This window comes from Olea europaea, chromosome 15 (assembly GCF_002742605.1).
Source record: "Olea europaea var. sylvestris chromosome 15, O_europaea_v1, whole genome shotgun sequence".
Lineage (NCBI taxonomy): Eukaryota > Viridiplantae > Streptophyta > Magnoliopsida > Lamiales > Oleaceae > Olea > Olea europaea.
The window spans coordinates 26,727,588-26,745,424 of record NC_036251.1 but is presented as its reverse complement, the minus strand read 5'-3'; the positions used below and the strand labels follow the sequence as shown (position 1 = coordinate 26,745,424).

General features: G+C 35.5%; 3 protein-coding genes across 3 annotated transcripts in view; 1 reads left to right on the top strand and 2 right to left on the bottom strand.

Annotated features, from left to right (window-relative positions):
- The window catches only part of LOC111410691 (probable sphingolipid transporter spinster homolog 2), a gene marked incomplete at its 5' end in the record, with an annotated part of 4,741 nt that extends 1,989 nt beyond the window's left edge, over positions 1 to 2,752 (bottom strand). The window contains 7 exons of the mRNA XM_023041155.1: positions 761 to 874; positions 1,048 to 1,124; positions 1,354 to 1,448; positions 1,603 to 1,654; positions 2,221 to 2,280; positions 2,360 to 2,459; positions 2,675 to 2,752. Of these exons, the coding sequence (XP_022896923.1) occupies positions 761 to 874; positions 1,048 to 1,124; positions 1,354 to 1,448; positions 1,603 to 1,654; positions 2,221 to 2,280; positions 2,360 to 2,459; positions 2,675 to 2,752 (576 nt within the window). The remainder of the gene's footprint in view (positions 1 to 760; positions 875 to 1,047; positions 1,125 to 1,353; positions 1,449 to 1,602; positions 1,655 to 2,220; positions 2,281 to 2,359; positions 2,460 to 2,674) is intronic.
- A 4,915-nt stretch (positions 2,753 to 7,667) lies between these two features.
- On the top strand, positions 7,668 to 12,484 carry LOC111411476 (putative disease resistance protein RGA3). Its single transcript, XM_023042000.1, has 4 exons — positions 7,668 to 7,844; positions 7,891 to 7,900; positions 8,340 to 8,398; positions 8,970 to 12,484. Exons 1-4 carry the CDS (start codon positions 7,668 to 7,670, stop codon positions 12,366 to 12,368), a joined length of 3,645 nt encoding a protein of 1,214 aa, XP_022897768.1. The 3' UTR covers positions 12,369 to 12,484.
- Positions 12,485 to 12,558: 74 nt separating this feature from the next.
- The window catches only part of LOC111411475 (K(+) efflux antiporter 3, chloroplastic-like), an 11,753-nt gene continuing 6,474 nt past the window's right edge, over positions 12,559 to 17,837 (bottom strand). The window contains 15 exon segments of the mRNA XM_023041999.1: positions 12,559 to 12,673; positions 12,953 to 13,049; positions 13,162 to 13,228; positions 13,440 to 13,601; positions 13,671 to 13,760; positions 14,234 to 14,395; positions 15,046 to 15,138; positions 15,218 to 15,289; positions 15,804 to 15,939; positions 16,012 to 16,193; positions 16,442 to 16,576; positions 16,687 to 16,788; positions 16,881 to 16,994; positions 17,599 to 17,649; positions 17,806 to 17,831. Of these exon segments, the coding sequence (XP_022897767.1) occupies positions 12,559 to 12,673; positions 12,953 to 13,049; positions 13,162 to 13,228; positions 13,440 to 13,601; positions 13,671 to 13,760; positions 14,234 to 14,395; positions 15,046 to 15,138; positions 15,218 to 15,289; positions 15,804 to 15,939; positions 16,012 to 16,193; positions 16,442 to 16,576; positions 16,687 to 16,788; positions 16,881 to 16,994; positions 17,599 to 17,649; positions 17,806 to 17,831 (1,604 nt within the window).

Below are 17,837 nucleotides of genomic sequence, written 5' to 3'. Positions count from 1 at the left end.
TTTTTTTTTTTTTCACTTCTCAGATTGACCATACTATGTTCTCCTTATGTAGAGGACATTAGAGCTGTTTTTTATAATAAAGAGGAAATAGAGAGGTGTGCATCATGAAATGAATGTAATCTCCTTCTTCATTAAAGTGAAATTGTGCAAAGGCAAGTCCTTGTAGCTCTCGCAATGAGTGAATCACTATATATCATATGTTTTTACTTGCATTTGATTTTCGTTCCATGTTGTTATTGCTCTTAGAGATACGATATTAGATGTCTAATTCTCACGAGATTAGGTGTCTGATCCATAACAATATTTGATGAAACTATTCATCATTTCAAAATGAGAACTCTCCAGTTATTAAATTATACCTAGTACTATAGTTCACATATTCTATTTTGCACTCTATTAACCAAAAAATAAACACAGTCCCGTTGAGTGTCATTAAAAGAATTAGGCAGCATCAGGTGCAATGTTGGGTTCAGTAAATTTCAGCCTCCAATAGTGGAGATTCATTTTCTCCATGCATCTGTTCCTCATCATCCTCTTTGTTCATCTAGTTTCTAAGTTATATCATCATCATGTTGGAGGAGACAAAACGTTCTGGAAGGAGTTCATTAGTGTATTAACATTCTCTTTATGTTACTTTTGGAGTTCATTAGTGTATGCATTTTCTTTACGAAAATTCAAAATTAAAGAAAGAATGAAAACTAAATATGAACAAAGATTCCCAACCAAAGGTTATGCAAAAGTTAGTTGCAAGCAGGCCTACCTTAAAAGCATTGGATATTGTGGAAGTCATAAGATCAAGTACATAACCACCTGCTAGTGTTCCCAATATTCCACAAACTACTGTAACACCTCCAAACATAATATCTGCATTACCCTGGTAAAAGTAAACCAAATTTCAAATATTAAATCATAATAGTATAAATTTTATGAGACTAAAAGAGAACGTGCTTTGCGTCATCATACAATTCAAATGTCTCATGTATTAGAAAAACCATATGTAATAATGACAGTGAGGCATTGACAGTTCAAGGGCCGCTAAAAGCTTACCATGTGATATATATTATAACCAGCCTTGGGTCCCCAATAGGAATATGAACCTATGACAAAATTATATGCTATGTAACCTGCAATAGTATAGAAAAATCAAGATTTTTGCATGCAAGAAATCAACATGCTTATTTTAGTGGATATAACCATTTACATTAAATCAGTAATCATTGTCTTGTCACTTTTTCAGCTGCCGATGTCCAAACACAAAAACAAGTAGAGGAGATATAAGATCAACACTCCAAATATTATTCAAGAATGCAACTAGCGCACAAGTTTTTGGTTATGGAAGGATAGAGAATATACCAAGAACATTCACAACATAAACCTTCTCCAGTAAAAGAATTTTTACATCTTCCCAAAATCTTGTCAATACATTTGCATTCCAAGCAACTGTTAACCTGAATTAGATGTAAGGTTTACCAATAACATATCCATTTATACACAAGAAATGAAGTCGTGAAATCACACACACCTAAATGAAATTCAAACCAAATGTTCATTAAGTAGTTCTAAACTTCTAATATCCTAAAGTGAGCTCAAAAAATTCCTCACCCAAAAGCTTTTGAACTTTGATCTGCAGCTTCTCTTGTGGACAGTTCGCCATCTTCACCATTTGACCATTGCATTCATTCAAATAAAAGTGTTTAGGTCAAATATTCAAGCACACTAGATATGCTTAGCAAAAAAATAAACTTCCAGGGGAGAGTAGAAATCAAAAGCAAAAAGGATGTTCAAACTATTCCACAGCTTTCAGTGATTGGTGAGAAAGGGGCAACTTCCGGTGGCAAAGTAATGAGAAAATGTAAGGTGGACCTGGCGGTGGTGATTGTGAAGTTGTGAGGATGGTAGCGGAAGGATTTTCATTTCTTTTACAGGACTGATGTTTATTGGGTTTTTCCTTTTTGGGTGATGCTTATAGGATTGCTTGCATGAAAATTTAATGGATTAGAACAGGGTTGGTAAAAATTCAGTCTTAGTAATTTTATCGGTTTATTCTGTCACCCATTGAAAATTGAGAGCACTTGTATACCATGTCAGGAGCATTTGGTGACTTGGAGGGGATAGGTGAATTTCCCAGCTCTTGCTTCACCAATCAGAATTCCCCAAATGCAGAATGAGGGGAAAAAACTTGTAACAGTCTTAATGCATGTTAACAGCAAAATATCGCACCTTGATCTTCCGAGCCATACTGCAATACAGATGCTTTTTTGGATACAGCAGGAGAGAAACCTGCAGGATCAAATTATTAAAAAATGGCTGGAAAAGAAAATGGGATAAAAGCAAAGCTACGCGATGACTTAAAAAAGACCTTTCAACTGCAAAGGTTTCATCACAAAGCCTAATATAGCAAAAGGAAGCATCAAAATTGCCTCTCCCCAGAATGCGATACGCCAGTTGAATTGGCCAACCTGTAAACAGAGAAAGCAGGAATGAGTTTAGAATGGTTTCCACAGTGGAGAAAAATTACATGAAGATGGAGACGAGGGAGAATATAATAAGATTTTATCTCATAGCAAAGATAATAAAGAAATTAAATTGAGAATGTACTACTCTCATAATGGAAAGAGTAAAGGAATCTTTTGCCAAAGGAACAGCCAAAAGCAGTTGTTGAGAATATACATACCAATCCACCGTAAACATAGCCAACTGCAACACCACTCGGTATACACATGTAAAATGCTCCCAACCATGCTGTTTTCTGACATCAGAAAGAGAACATATAATGTAAAATCAAATGCAAAAGATTACACAACGTTGAGTTTGATACAACATATGTCAATGCTTTAAGGACATCGTGAATGGCTGATATTATGGATAGAAAACAAGTATCTTATTCCTCCAAACCCAAAGTTATCCTTCGAATACTCGTGTTTCTTTTCAAAACGTCAAAATTGTAATAACATGGAAACGACAATTGTATTATTAATTATAATTAATTGATTTAATTTGTATGGTTACTATAATTACGCTCGTCTATAAATGTATAATTTTGCATGGGCTAGAACACATTCAAGCACTGCATTGCACTATTGCAGAACACATACATAGACCTGATTGTCAATAGATTTAACAAGTAAAAGGACATCTTCCACTCATAAGCATGTGATAGAAACATATTCAAGATGCTATTCAGTAAACAATGAACAGCAGTCCATATTGCCTTACACCTCTGAAGTGTTTTCTTTCCTTCCCATTTTCCCCTTTAGGTTTATTTCCTTTCTTTTCTTTCGGGAGAGGAAGGAAGGTTGTAATTTTTGCTCTACGTGATGCAAACGTTGAAGCTATAAGCATATGCTTAACTGGGTAAAAAAAACAGGGGTGGCAAAGCAGAAGAGAAGTTTGACAGATGAAAGGAAGATGAGGCTAGTTTGGTCTTTTTAGTTGTTTACCACCTTCAGCCCCTTCAATTACATATCCGCAAAAGAACTATGAAACTTAAGGTTTCCCCTTCTCTTCCTTTAGTCCTTTCTTTACTAAAATCCTTTTACACTGTCACTTTCCCTCCCATGTTACTGAATTTAAACATAGGCCAGTGGGAATAGGCCTCTGGGTCAAACCATGAAGAGCAACCATGTTTGTCCTTTCAATATTTTGTTGCCTTTAACAATTAAATGAGCCGATCACACAATTAACGGCTTCATGGAGAAGCTTAAGAGGTCATAAAATGGTTAGTGATTTGTGTTATGGTCGAAAAAGTAGAAAGTTGAACGAAGTAAAGTACTTCAAAATTGTGACCAGAAGTTAATATAGAACTTACTGAATTCCACTACCAGATGAGCATATACCATCTTTTGAGCAAGTCTTGCTGCTCCCATTAACACCATTGCTTGCTATTGCTCCGCGATCCACATAATTTAGTAAGTTGATGACACAAAATATAACAAGTAACCTGCCAGAAAAGCAAACAGAATCCCACTAAGAAAATTATTAAAAAGTAATTAATTAATACAACAGGTTTCAGATTGGAAGAGCTCAATCATAGTACCATTAATTTGATAATGCATGAACTGAATTTCAATGAATTTCAAATTGATTGGAAGGCAACCACTTATAATTGCGTCCTCCCATAACCTAATCACAATTTACTCAAAATCAAAAACCCTAATCGTCATAATCCTTACATCACCCAACGCATGAACGACCAATTTTCCGAAAACCCTACTAAGTTATCTTCCCTTCAGATTTTTAATTGAGTTCGTAAGAATAATGTGACCAAAAAATCCAAATTTATTTTCCAACTACATAATTTATTCTGACAACAGTAAAGACTTGACTTTTTTTCCCTTTTCTGAAACAATCGTTTATAAACCCAACATAACTCAAATTTTCTCGATTCCTTCAGCAGATTTTCTTGAACCAATCAAGAAGCCCACCTTATCACCAAGTAAATAAATCACAAAAATACAATTTATAAATACAAAAAAGTTACCTTTTAGGTGTAAACCAAGAAGGATTGGGAGCTGGGGGAGGATCCGTAGCCATGCTCTTTCTATCACTATTGCTGAGGTTCCAGTTTCGGGCTCGATATCGGGTCGTCTAATGGGCGTCCATATGGGTCTCTGGTTGTTCTCCTTCCATGAAACAGGATATGTAGGAGCTGCTTGTATATAGTGATATATCGTTAAACGGATAAAACGAAAAAAAAAAAAAATGAATATCTTTACTGTAATTCTGTTATTTTTTCCGAAAAATTATTATTCGAGGATTTTTTTTTTTTAATTGAGAAATATTATCGTGGATACAAATAGGAAACCAAAGAATTTTATGTTTGGCCTCCATTATTTCAAAAACTTTAAAAAAAAAAAATTGTTTTCAATTGCACATACTTCCATAAAATAATATTATACGTAAACAAAACCTTTTTCTTATTTTTTAATCACACTTTCTAAAAAAATCACTATTCGAAAATATATTGAGCCCGTTTGGTAGGGATTTTGAGAATTGATTTTTTGACGGTTAGAAGAAAAGTTGGGTCCACATGTGAGAGAAGAAGTCAAAAATTACGGCTTGAATAGTAAAATAACGGTCAAAAAATCAATTTTTTGGGGCAAAAAATCCCTACGGGGCCATTATCTTACAAAAATTGGCTCAAACAAGTAATGATGTTTTTGGTTTGGGAAGTGATATATATACACACACGTGTGTGTGTGAATAATTGAAAGTTGTGAATTTTTTAAAAATATGTAAATAAAATTTAGTAGTAATTGTGGATTAAATGATGTTAAATTATAATTACCTTCCAAACATGTAATTCAACTCCATAAGTCGAATTTTTGTGAAGTATCGAAAAGTATTAATCCACTTGTATTAAAGCGTTACGTGTCCAATAATACCACGAAACAATTAATGTTTTCTTGCAAGTCAATGACTAAGCCCCTAGTTGGTTTTTTTTTTTTTTTTTTTTAAAGGATTTTTAAGATTATAATAAAAGTTGATAAAATGTGTGGTAAAAAAATTGATAAAAGCTGTGGAGTTTCATAAATTTTATGTGATTGAAAATGAGTTTTGAGAAAGAAAAAAATGGAGCATGGAGTAAATATTGTTTGCTTGAAAAAATCATCAGTAATTTTCTTGCAAATCAGTCATCAAAGTATTGTTAATTTTCTCATGTTTAAACTTCTCCTACTAAATAACAGTTCTGCTTCTGAGCCAGGCTCAGAAACAGGGTAAAAAACAGGGGGCCGAGGTGGAAACACCTCGGCACCCTGTTTTTTGGCCTGGACTTTTCCACCTCGGCCCCCTGTTTTTTGGCCTGGACAAGAGGCATTTTCGACTAAATAAACATTAAGCTCCTGTTTGAGCCTCATTTTTATTTCATTAAAATGAAAAATATGACCGTTATCTATCACATAAAGCCACCATTTTTGAATTTATATCTCTGGTGTGGAGTCCATAACGACTCTATTTCTCATTCTCATTCTCATTATAATGTGGTTCAAACGAGCTCTAAATATAAAATTTGAGTTATTAGACAAGAATCATTGAAAATGAAAAATTAAATTTAGTCATCTATTCATCGAACATCTATACCATGTGAACGAAAGTAAATGACATTCACATAAAGCAGACAAATAGGAATTACGTGCGAAATTCGTTAGAAATGAAATTTAAATTATTTATCTATTTAAGGGTGGACATAGTTCCATTTGATTATATTTTCAAGATAATTCGAAGTGAACTATGAACCATTGATTTTTTTTTTCAAATAAAAATTAAATAAACATCAAATATTCAGGAAATCCAAATTATTAATCATCAAGATCACAAAATTCCATACTAACAAACGTAATATAATCATAATTTGAATAAACAAATATTCCATAATATCTCAAAGATCAACGCACTTCTTTCGCATCAAAGTTATCTCGTGTGTAGTCGTGGTATATACTCAATTGATTTGTATGCGCAACAGTTAAAAGAGTTCCTAGAATAAGGACATTTTCCAATCCAATCAACACAGTACTTCAAAAACACAAAAGCAAAAACAGAATTTTAGAAGTAAATTGCCAGCAGCCCATGTCCAACAACTATTCAAAAAGTGTCAAGTCAAATCTGATTTCTCTCATGTTTTCGTAACTGATTCAATGTCAGTGGTTGCTTACAAGTTCTCATATTGTGAATGTTACCTCCATACCTTGTTACTTCTTTGCTTTAATGCTTCGATCCTAGTCTTCTCTTTTTAGGTCCCTCGACTTTCCTTTTAAAGTTAGTGAGAACATCTCATTAGGGCCATGAATTTTCGGCATCGTCCAATGATCACGATGCCCAAGAGGCACAATGGTACCACCATATGCAGAAATGTAAGCTTGCTTCATGTAGTAATGCGAATTATGAATACATGGGTGCATTTGATTATCAATATTTTTCATTAAAAATGTTATTTTTTTTCACCAAAATTCATATTTTTATGCTGTTTGATCGATATTTTTTTTTTCCATGAAAGACACTTTCTTTCTTTTGGTCACATGTCCATATCCATATTTTTTCTGAAAATAAGGAAAATATTTTCTTTAGAATAAGTAAGTTTTTGTTTTTCTAGTAATTCTCTCTCATCTACCTCCTCCCTCTCTCATCTACTCATCAATAAAATTGGACCAAGTATCACATTTTCTAAATTGAAATCAATCAAATACATTTAATCAATAATTTCCATGCATGTAAATTCAAAGCATGCAATCAGTACTTCCACGATTGCATCAAACATCGACATATATCTCAATGAATTAAGGTATTTCACATGTATCATAATCAAATATTCAATAAGTTTGTCATATATCATATTTATTGGACTATGCATATTATGATTGTTATGTACAATGCAGAGGTTTAATTTAAAAAATAAAACAAAATCCGATAACGGATTATGGCTGAGAAATCAGCAAGAACCAGTGGAAATAGAAATTCGTTGAGATTTTTCAATATAGAAAAAATGCTTTAATAATCCCATTGGACAACAGTGATCAATTCATCACATGAAGATGTATAAGTTTTCAACATATCACAGAAGATGGCGTATGGAATGTGATTAACCTTAGAACTTATGCAATGATACAAGAACAATGGTGATGCGTTCTTCCACTATAAACTTATAATTCTATGAATATTCTAAATTAATCATGACGGATTGTGTAAAATATCTTGGAATTGGGAAAAATTTAGATAATCCATTTTTTAATCTCTCACCCTTTGATGAATCAAGATATTATCCGATCAAAATCTTCAGCCCGACACCAGAAGCGGTGTATTCTTACCTCCTCGGTGATAATCAACCAAATAGCAGAGTTTCATCACGAGTAATTATTAAAAGATTGATTGTCAACGGCTGATGTTTATCTTCAGTTACAGAAAGGTAAGGACTTATGGGAACTCAGTAAATTTGATCTATTTTAATTCAGTTGTCAGTAATTTCTGAATTTAAAATATCAATCAGTAAACGATGAATTCTTTTATTCTAATGGGTTATATATATAAAACTTTCCCTGTGAATTAATGGAGAATCTGTCATCTATGATTGTGAAAATAGAGAATCTATGAAAAATGGAACAATATTATAGACGAAAATAGAGAATTGTGAATTGGAACAATGAAACAATAATGCTTTGTGATTTGGCAAGAAATTGGAAATTGTTGTTGTCAACTTCTTCTTGTTGGTGACGTCTGCGCTATAACTTGGATTTTATTGATTTATATTTTCATATATACATAATTTTACATTTTACTGTATTTATATATTTATTCAAGAAAATTTTTTAATTTTATTTAATTAAATATTAAAAAACAATTTCCCTATTGCGGTCGTGCACGCGATGGCTCATATAATATTGTGCTACCTTGGTATATCTCAAAGGTATATTCATGGAGGATTGAAGATTCGTTGGAGACATCGAGAATTCCGAGAATTCGAGGTCCAATGATATGGGAGCTCATATGATAATTTGCTACCTCGGTATATCTCAAAGGTATATTCATGGAGGATTGAAGATTCATTGGAGATATCGAGAATTCGAGGTCCAATGATATGGGAGCTCATCTAATAATGTGCTACCTTGGTATATCTCAAAGGTATATTCCAGGCTCTTCGTTTCTTTACAGGATTTCTACCGGTTCTATGTTGGTTCCTACGTTGGATTTTGGTATAATGAAGAAGCTTTATCTCCATTTCATCGAAAAAGAACAAGAGAGAGTTAAAATATTACCGCTGTTTTGTCCAAACGTGCCCTTATAGCTTACTTATTGATGCATCCAGTACTCCCCTTTACATTCTCTGAGTTACTATACTTATGGCAAATTTAATTTTAAGCAATCTTTTAGAAGTAATTATTGAAAAATTGACTTCTTCATTCATAGAGAAGTTTCGTGATCTCTATAATTTTAAAGATAATATCAGAAAACTTCAGCAAACGCTACCTATGGTTCAGGCTATTCTTGAAGATGCACAGAATCAGCAAGAAACTCGACAGGCCGTGAAGCAGTGGCTATTGAAGCTCGAGGACGTAGCTTATGCATCTGAGGACTTGCTGGATGAGATTTCAGATGAAATATTTAAATGTGAACGTCGAGGCAGTCGAGGCAAAGACGTAAGTGATTTCTTTCTACCGTTTAAGCCTTCTGATCATCTTTTCCATATTGCTTCTAAGCTTCAAAATAAGCTGAAAGATTTGAATGAGATTGCAAAACAGGGTTTTACCTATAATTTACGTGTAGAAAAAGGTTCAACCAGTTTAGTCCGAAGTAAAGAAACATGGTCGTCCGTGGTTGAGTCTAAAATATATGGAAGGGAGGATGATAAAAAAAATCTACTCAAGCTTTTGTTACCTGGCAACGAAGGTAAAACAATAGAGTATATGTCAGTCGTTTCAATTGTTGGCATTGGAGGGCTTGGGAAAACAACTCTAGCTCAGTTAGTTTACAATGATAAGACTGTAAATGACCACTTTGATTTGAAAATGTGGATCTATGTTTCGGAAAGTTTTGACATCAAAAAGCTCATGATGAGTATCGTGGAATCTGCGACCAAAGGGAGTTGTCGACTCTGTAGTATGGATCTTCTTCAATCTCAACTTCAGGACTCGATATGTGGGAAGAGATTTTTGCTAGTTTTGGATGATGTGTGGAATGAAGACAAAGACGAGTGGGAGAGATTTATCGATTTGCTGAGAAGTGGTGCAGAAGGAAGTAGAGTCGTGGTCACTACACGGAGTATGAAAGTTGCATATTTCACGGGCTCCACGGTGTATGAACTTAAAGTATTATCTGATGATGCTTGTTGGGTTTTGTTCAGGAAACAAGCTTTTGGCGAGGATCGAGAGGATGAAAGTACTAATCTTATGAAAATTGGGAAAGAAATCATCAAGAAGTGTGGAGGTGTCCCTTTGGCAGCAAAAACGTTAGGGAGCCTATTGCGCTTGAAGAAAGAGGATTATTGGATGTCCGTGCAAGATAGTGAACTCTGGAATCTCAAAGGATGCCAGGGTGCCATCTTACCAGCCTTAAGGCTGAGCTACGTCTATTTGCCACCACATCTGAAGCGCTGTTTTGCATTTTGTTCATTATTCCCTAAAAATCATGAAATCAATAAAGAAAAAATGATCTACATATGGATGGCAGAAGGCTTGATTCTACCAGATGGGGAAAATAGACAGCTAGAAAGCATAGGCGATGAGTATTTCGATGATTTGTTGCATCTGTCTTTCTTCCAAGAAGTTGAGAAATGCAAAAATGTCAGCCATGCAGTATACAAAATGCACGATCTTATTCATGATCTTGCAAGAACTATTGGAGGGAATGTGTTCGCAATATTTGGACATGGTTTAGCACCAAGCGACCTGGCACGGATTCGTCACTCGTCCGTCATTTGTAACTTCGATCCATCTTCCTTTCCAAGAGACTTGTTTGAAGCCAAACATCTGCGAACTCTCCTTTTTTTGTTTCCCGGAGGTAGCTCTGGTGACATTCCTTATTTTCTAATCATGAAATTCATATACCTGCGCATCTTGGATTTAAATGGATCTGGAATTAAAACATTGCACGAATCAGTTAGTGCTTTATTATGTTTAAGATTCCTGGACTTGTCAAGCACTTCAATCCAAACGCTCCCCACTACCATTAGTGACCTCAGTAATTTGCAGACTTTGAATCTATCAGGATGTTGTTACCTTGTTGAGTTGCCTTTTGGGATGGCTAATGTAACTAGCCTAAGACACCTGAATATAATGGGCTGTGAAGGGTTGACTCAAATGCCTGCTGGAATTGGAAATTTGATTCACCTTCAAACTTTGCCAATATATATTGTGGGGAAAAGGACTTGGGAAAGCATTGCAGAACTTCATTCTCTAAACCTTAGAGGTGAACTGCATATAAAACGCATGGAAAATATCAGAGACGCAAAAGAAGCAAGAGAGGCAAATATGAGAGAAAAGAAACATCTTCACACATTGAGACTCCAGTGGGGAATTAGCAAGAAAAGTAAGGACTTGTCGCCTACCAAAGTGACTTCTTCTGACAGTTCGTCAAGTTCCCTACCTGAGGAAAGCAGCAAAGATGTGGAAGACATTCTTGAGTGCCTTGAGCCACATGCCAATCTGAAAAATCTCCATATAAAAGGTTATCCAGGTATAGCTATCCCCCCCTGGGATCTTCCAAATTTAGTTACGATTGAGTTGATTAACTGCAGAAATTGTGTATACTTGCCTAAGATCGGGCAACTTCCGTTCCTCGAAAGAATTTCTCTGCAAGGAATGGATGGTATCACAAGCATCGATGAGGGATTTTACGGCGGAGTCTTCCCAGAACCATTTCCATGTGTTAAATTCTTTACAATCAAAGATTTCCCAAACCTAGAAGATTGGTCCAGCATTGATGGAGGTTTACCATTTCCTCGCCTGGAAAAGTTAATTTTGGACAAATGTCCCAACCTGACTAATGCTCCCGCTCCTGCCTTTCCTTCTATCCGGCATTTAGAACTGCATTTTTGCAATGCAAAGATCATGGAATCCTTGGAGAATATAACCTCACTTTCCAGTCTGGTAGTCGACATGCTCCCCAACTTGAATCATATTTCAGGTTCACTCCTTGGAAATAACAAGTATCTGGAGTCTTTGGAAATTCGAGCGTGCCAAAATCTTCATTTGCTCACTTCAAAGCTAGAGAATCTGATTTATCTGAGATCCCTGATTATTAGCTGCTGTGAGAAACTATCAGATTTGCCACCTGGACTGAAAAAGCTTGAAAGACTTGAGCTTCTGGAGATCAACTGCTGTCACAGTCTGATCTTGCTTCCACACGAAGAAATTGAAGGTTTAGGATCCCTTAAAACCTTTTCCATTGAAAATTGCAGCAATCTGATTTCTTTGTCAAGTGGCTTCCATCATCTCTCTTCCCTCGAGCAACTGTCGATAATGAGTTGCCCAAAGTTAACTTCATTACCAGATGGTTTTGAGAATCTCTCCACTCTTCGTAGTTTAAACATCGTATCCTGTCCCGAGTTGTCTTATTTGCCATCGAGTCTACAACACGCCACAACCCTGCAAAGTCTGGTACTTCACAGCTGTCCTGGATTGATAACTTTGCCCGAATGGTTTAAAGAACTTTCTTCTCTCAGATCGTTGGCAATTTCGAATTGCAATTATCTGATATCATTACCAGAAGCGATACAGTCCCTCACTACACTTCAGCACTTATCAATCCAAGATTGTCCTCAACTTGAACGGCTTTGCAAGAAGATGAAAGGCAAAGAGTGGCAGAAAATAAAGCACGTCCCTCATATGTACATTGGATCGCTTAAATTTTGTAAAGGAATTCTTTGCTTGGATGATTGAATCAGAAACTTCAGGCATTGGTTATCTCTAGAGAGGTAACTTCCTTTTTTTCCTTGTACTCGCCTGTGATACGATTTCATCAGAACTCATGATTGCTTTGAAATTTTACAGAGTTACTTGAGTTTTCGTTAAACTTAATTTCCCCCCCTGGTTCTAGCCGTGACGTATGTATCTGAAATCTTGTGTAGGCTTAATGACGCTTTACAAGGCATCGGACGATATTTTTGGCTGATTCTGGGATTATCATGTACAAAAGCTGTTGTGGGGGTGTTTCGTTAAGTGCTTCTCCTTCCAAGGCTATGATTCTAATTGTATTTATTCCAAAATTGTGTATAAAATACAAAATATAGCACAGAAATGAACCACTACATGTATAGATAACACATATTTCTGGGTTTGAACGAATAATAGAACTAAAAATCATTTAGTATTGTTTCGAAGTTACTTTTAGCGTTGTTTATGTTCTCAAGCCACTTTTTATTCACGGGTTTCAATACAAATCACTTATTTTTATTTATTTATAGTTCAAATAGTTTATAATCACTTCCCAAATCTTTTCAACATGTTTTATAATGAACTAAAACTTCAAACCATTATCTGCACCAATGTTGATCAAGATTTCTACAATCGAACGGTCAAGCTCATCGAATGCCACTTGATCAATGATAACACGTGATAAAACTAAACAAATTGGCAGAGAGAAAATTAAAAACAATTTTACTGATTTTGAACAGAAAAATAGGAAGAATATAATAACATTTGCTTGCATAAATCAATCAGCATTTGAGAATACATTTATATACAGTAGAGTGAGGTTCAAAAAAAAGTGTACGAGCCTCAACCAAGTCTGCAACTCTCACCTTCAAAGACACATTGTTTCATTAAATGTCAATAATTTGTCAGGCTAAGATGATTAATTTTGACGTACACAACAAAAAGGACCAAACGAAGTGAATATGTAGAAGATAATTAAAAGCCAAAGAAATGTCTTGAGATCGTTAGTTGCTGCTCAAAGGCCAAAGGATCCCAACCCTCGTAATATAAATGTAACCTATTTCTGTGAATTTATACCTGCAATGGCTTCATCACAGGCGAGTCTTGATCATCAGTTTTCCCTAGTGCTTCTTCAGCTTGCAACTCCATCGAATCGCGTACTAGCTGACGCAGAAACGTGACATCATCAGACATAACACCGAGCCCTTTCAAAAGTTTGGAGCCTAGCTGTAAACTTGTCTGCAAAAATAAAACATAATGAGAATCTCAGCTAAAATTAGTTCTTTACCTAGGATCAATTCAATGTACCTCTGTGTTTTCAAGAATGGCGTCTGTTGCACCTGCTTTCTTCAGATCTAACAAATGCATCATGTCCTGAGCACGGGCATATATAGGGACCTGCAGAGTAGAGTTTTCATCCACGCATTAGCATTGTAAAGAATACAGACTTGTCAGCTAATACAAATTTCATTTCTTTGGACAAGAAAATAAATTGAATGTTCATACTTTGCCATGTTTGGTAAGGGCATGACAATCTCAGCCAATTGAAAAAGAGTTAGAGCTTAATAAATTTCTTTGAGAATAAAAGTTTAATTTGCACCTCAAGGTGGGAAAAGAATATTGATGTTTCACACTTCTAGGAAATCTAGAAGAGGCTTTTAGTTAGAAATATCTGCCAAAAATGTAAATGGTGTATCTGCAAGCCTTTACTAAAAATGTTTTCTTATTTTCTTCTTTTCCATTTTCATAGAAAGAGTTCTGCATACATAGATATCAAACTTCTATTTTTCCGTTTCTTTGATCATTTTCTGATTATGGATGCGTGTGTTTTGTGTGTGCTTTGAGAGAGAGTGTGGAAGCGAAAAGAGTACCCCAGGATAGGCAAGCCGAATCCGCTGAACAGCTTCAATTGTCCTCCTTTTTCCGGTATACATGACCATTACAGCTTTAGGAGAACTAATGCCAGCAGACTGCAAAACTGCTGGACGGGAGCCATCACCATAAAGAACAGGGAAACCAAGTTTTCTAGATGCCTGTTATAGTGATGACAGAATAACACTTACGCAATCCATAAGAGAAACCCTTACTTTTGAGCACAGGTCAGAAAGAATCACATTAGGCAATATTTTCCTTTTTGATCAATGCTATGCTAAGTAGAAAGTTGATGAAACTGGCAAGGAAAGAGTATGGCATGATTTGGGCCAGTAGCAAATATAGATGTCAACTCATGAACAATTATGTGAATAAAACTATATCCGATCAACAACAAAAGATGATCCATACAGGAAGTACTACAAGTTTTGATCCCTTGTCTAGAAAAATGAAGGTTCTATTTTCCACCCGTGAGTCTTACGAAATGTGTGGATAATAAGTGAATAGCAAGTTATGAGTCCTATGAGTATTTTTGATCAACTTAAAAAAGTGAAGTCAAGCTTTGCCAAACATGCTCTAGGACTTTAGCAGCAATTGCCTTCAAAAGAGAAGTCTCAAGATCAAAAGCAACATAAGGCCACCCCCAGCGTCACCATCTAGAAACTTATAAACTGTGACTCTTAAGGAATGTGTGGACATAAGAGGGTAGCAAGTTGTGGGTCCTACGAAATGTCTAAATAAAAAGTATGTTTGACCAACTTAAAAAATTAAAGTCTTGCCAAACATGCTCTAGGACTTTAGCAGCACTTGCCTTCACAACAGAAGTGTCAAGATCAAAAGCAACATAAGGCCATCCACCAGCATCACCATCTAGCAACGGAGTGGACAAGAAATTGGCAAGAACCTTGTACAGTTGCAAGATTAAATTAATCAAACTAATAACATTGTTTCAGCTAAAAACACGGCTGATAAGAGTAGCTTACTTGACCCTTTTGGCCAAACCCAACAATAACAACTGGCTCACTGGCATCAAAGTTTACCGTGTCAACAATTTTCTGTGTCAGCAAAATTCTCAGTCAAGAACTTGAAAGGAGAGATTTTACAATATCTGGTAAATACAGAAAAAAAATTGTACAGTAATCAGAAAATTCCAATTGTCTGTCTCAAATATCTTCCTCAATCCAATGTCTGAGTTAGAGCAGGTTGATAGCATCCTCAGAATGTGATAAAAAAAATTCTCCAAGTTTCCTTTGAAAGGGTCATATAAACAGAGAAACAGACGGATATTTCATCCCATCACTAAGGGGTTTGGATCAGGATTTCATGAGGATGATTGAGCCACAACTTCCTAATTGTAGGTAAATGTCATGGTACAATAATTAAACCGCCTATATCGGGTGATAATGAGAAGATCTAATGTCATCTTATTATATATGGCTTGCATCGCCTTTGACAGAAATTTTAACAATAAAAAGTTCAGACAGAAGCACTTAACGCCCTCTCTATTGAACTGTAGGTCTCTTATAAACTGTTGTATAATGAGAACTCAGCACAGTTGCAGTGACTTACATTGTCTTCTTCAAACTTCTCACCAATATAATCAGCTGCCTTCCGTCCAATATCATTGAGTAGAGGTGTAAGTGCCATAGACATGACAACCACAATTATTAGAAGCTTATTCAGTTCAAGTGGCAGCACCCCAAGCCTATAATAAACGGCAACGGTTAACTGTAACAGAAAAGAAGATTATATTCTAGCGATGTAAATAACAACTCACCTGTTTGCTAAAGAAAAAATTACAAATCCAAATTCGCCACCTTGAGAAAGAAGAAAACCTATCCTTACACTCTCTTGGAGAGTTAATCCAACTCGGGGGCCTACTGCTGTTATAATTAGTGTCTTGATAGCAATCAAACCACCCAACAGCGCAAATACATTTGGCCACTCTCGCAAAAGAAGCTGCATATAAAAAATACTCTTGTAAAGAAAAATAAATTTCCAAAATTTGACCAAAATATAAACAATGTAAGAAGCGTTCGCTAAGAAACCAATGCGAAGGTAAACAGTTTAAACAATTTGCAACAAGTAATAAAATAGGTTGTACATGGTTAGTTACCACATGTTATGCACCTATATATCAGAATATATTAATACTTCACTGTGTGTTGAGAGAAGATATAATGCATGTTGTCAAAGTACATTAATACCTCAGTGTCAATGGAAGACCCAGTTGTCACAAAAAATAACCCAAGAAGTAATCCCCTGAATGGCCTTATATCAGCTTCAATCTGTGTACGGAAGTTTGTTTCTGCCAGAAGAGCCCCGGCTAGAAAAGCTCCTAGCTGCAAATCCTCAAAATTAAAGATATATATATATATATATATATATATATATATTAACTTAATGACTTCAATCTGCCTTATTCATGTATATTCAAGGAAAGTATATCAACCGTGTCACTGAAGCCCAACTTCTGCGTTAAAAGTGATGTCCCTGCTACAGTCAGTAAGCATAGGGCAACAAAAGCTTCTGAACTTCTTGTGTCTGCAACAACCTAGGGTCAACAAATAAATTTAATTTCTACATCACAAAATTAAAACTTCATCTGAATCTTTATTCATCTGAAATAAATGCTTTTGTGCACACCTCAAATACTCGCCTCAGAAGGTATTTTCCTCCAAGAGAAAGCAAACCTAGTCCACCTAAAGCTTTTAAACTTTCTCTGGCAAGCATTGGCCAAATACTTTCTTCCACCAAATTCTGCAGATGATAGATTTCAAAGCTGTAGATTATGCATTCAGTTGAAATTGGTGTGGTATTGTTATGCAAGAGAAGCTAAAACCAGAAAATAATATAACATACTAAGAATACAACATAGTTGAAACATGTCGACATCATGCACTGATGTCAGCATAGCTTGCTGAAAAATGCAAGAACCCATTTGCATTCTATTAATAAGGTTGAAAGTTCATTGCTGACCATGTAAATCTGACACTATACGCGATGACTTTGCAATAATACTGAACATCCTTGCCATATCATTCAGATGATACTATATGCCCAAATTTCAGTCATTCAGGGCAACCAAAGTCCTTGAGCTGGCCATTAATCCATTTATTACGGATAGTGTGGAACATTATCTACAGTTTTGTGCATACTTGAGATGTCAACCAGAAGAAGGCAAATGCAATGATGTGTAACTGATAACCAGATTTTTCTACTTCAAATAAGATATTGATGGCTCTTACCCTTTCACATCAACTTTGAGAAAGAAAACCATGCTCCCAATATAAAAGAAAATGAACTGAGCATTAGTTTTCAAGAAACTCTTTTCATTATTATATCTTGTCAACACTCAACATACCTGGTTCTCCAACACTGGTAGTATGACAAGGAGAGGGACAACTGCTATGTCCTGCAAATATCAAGCAGTAGGGACCCAAAAGGTTATTGACTTGATACTATTTTTATGCACAGTGCATGATCAGCCCTAGCCAATTCAGGAAAACAAATGGGAATAGAAACAAATTGGGGGAAATTTCAGTTTGAAGTGTGAAATAATATATGGAACCTGCAATAGAAGTATCCCTAGGGTTGCTGAAC

Coding starts and splice junctions, on each gene's coding strand:
- LOC111411476 (XM_023042000.1), top strand. CDS start 7,668: ATGACGGATTGTGTAAAATATCTTGGAATTGGGAAAAATTTAGATAAT. Junction 8,399..8,969: donor TACCTTGGTATATCTCAAAG/GTATATTCATGG, acceptor CCTATGGTTCAG/GCTATTCTTGAAGATGCACA.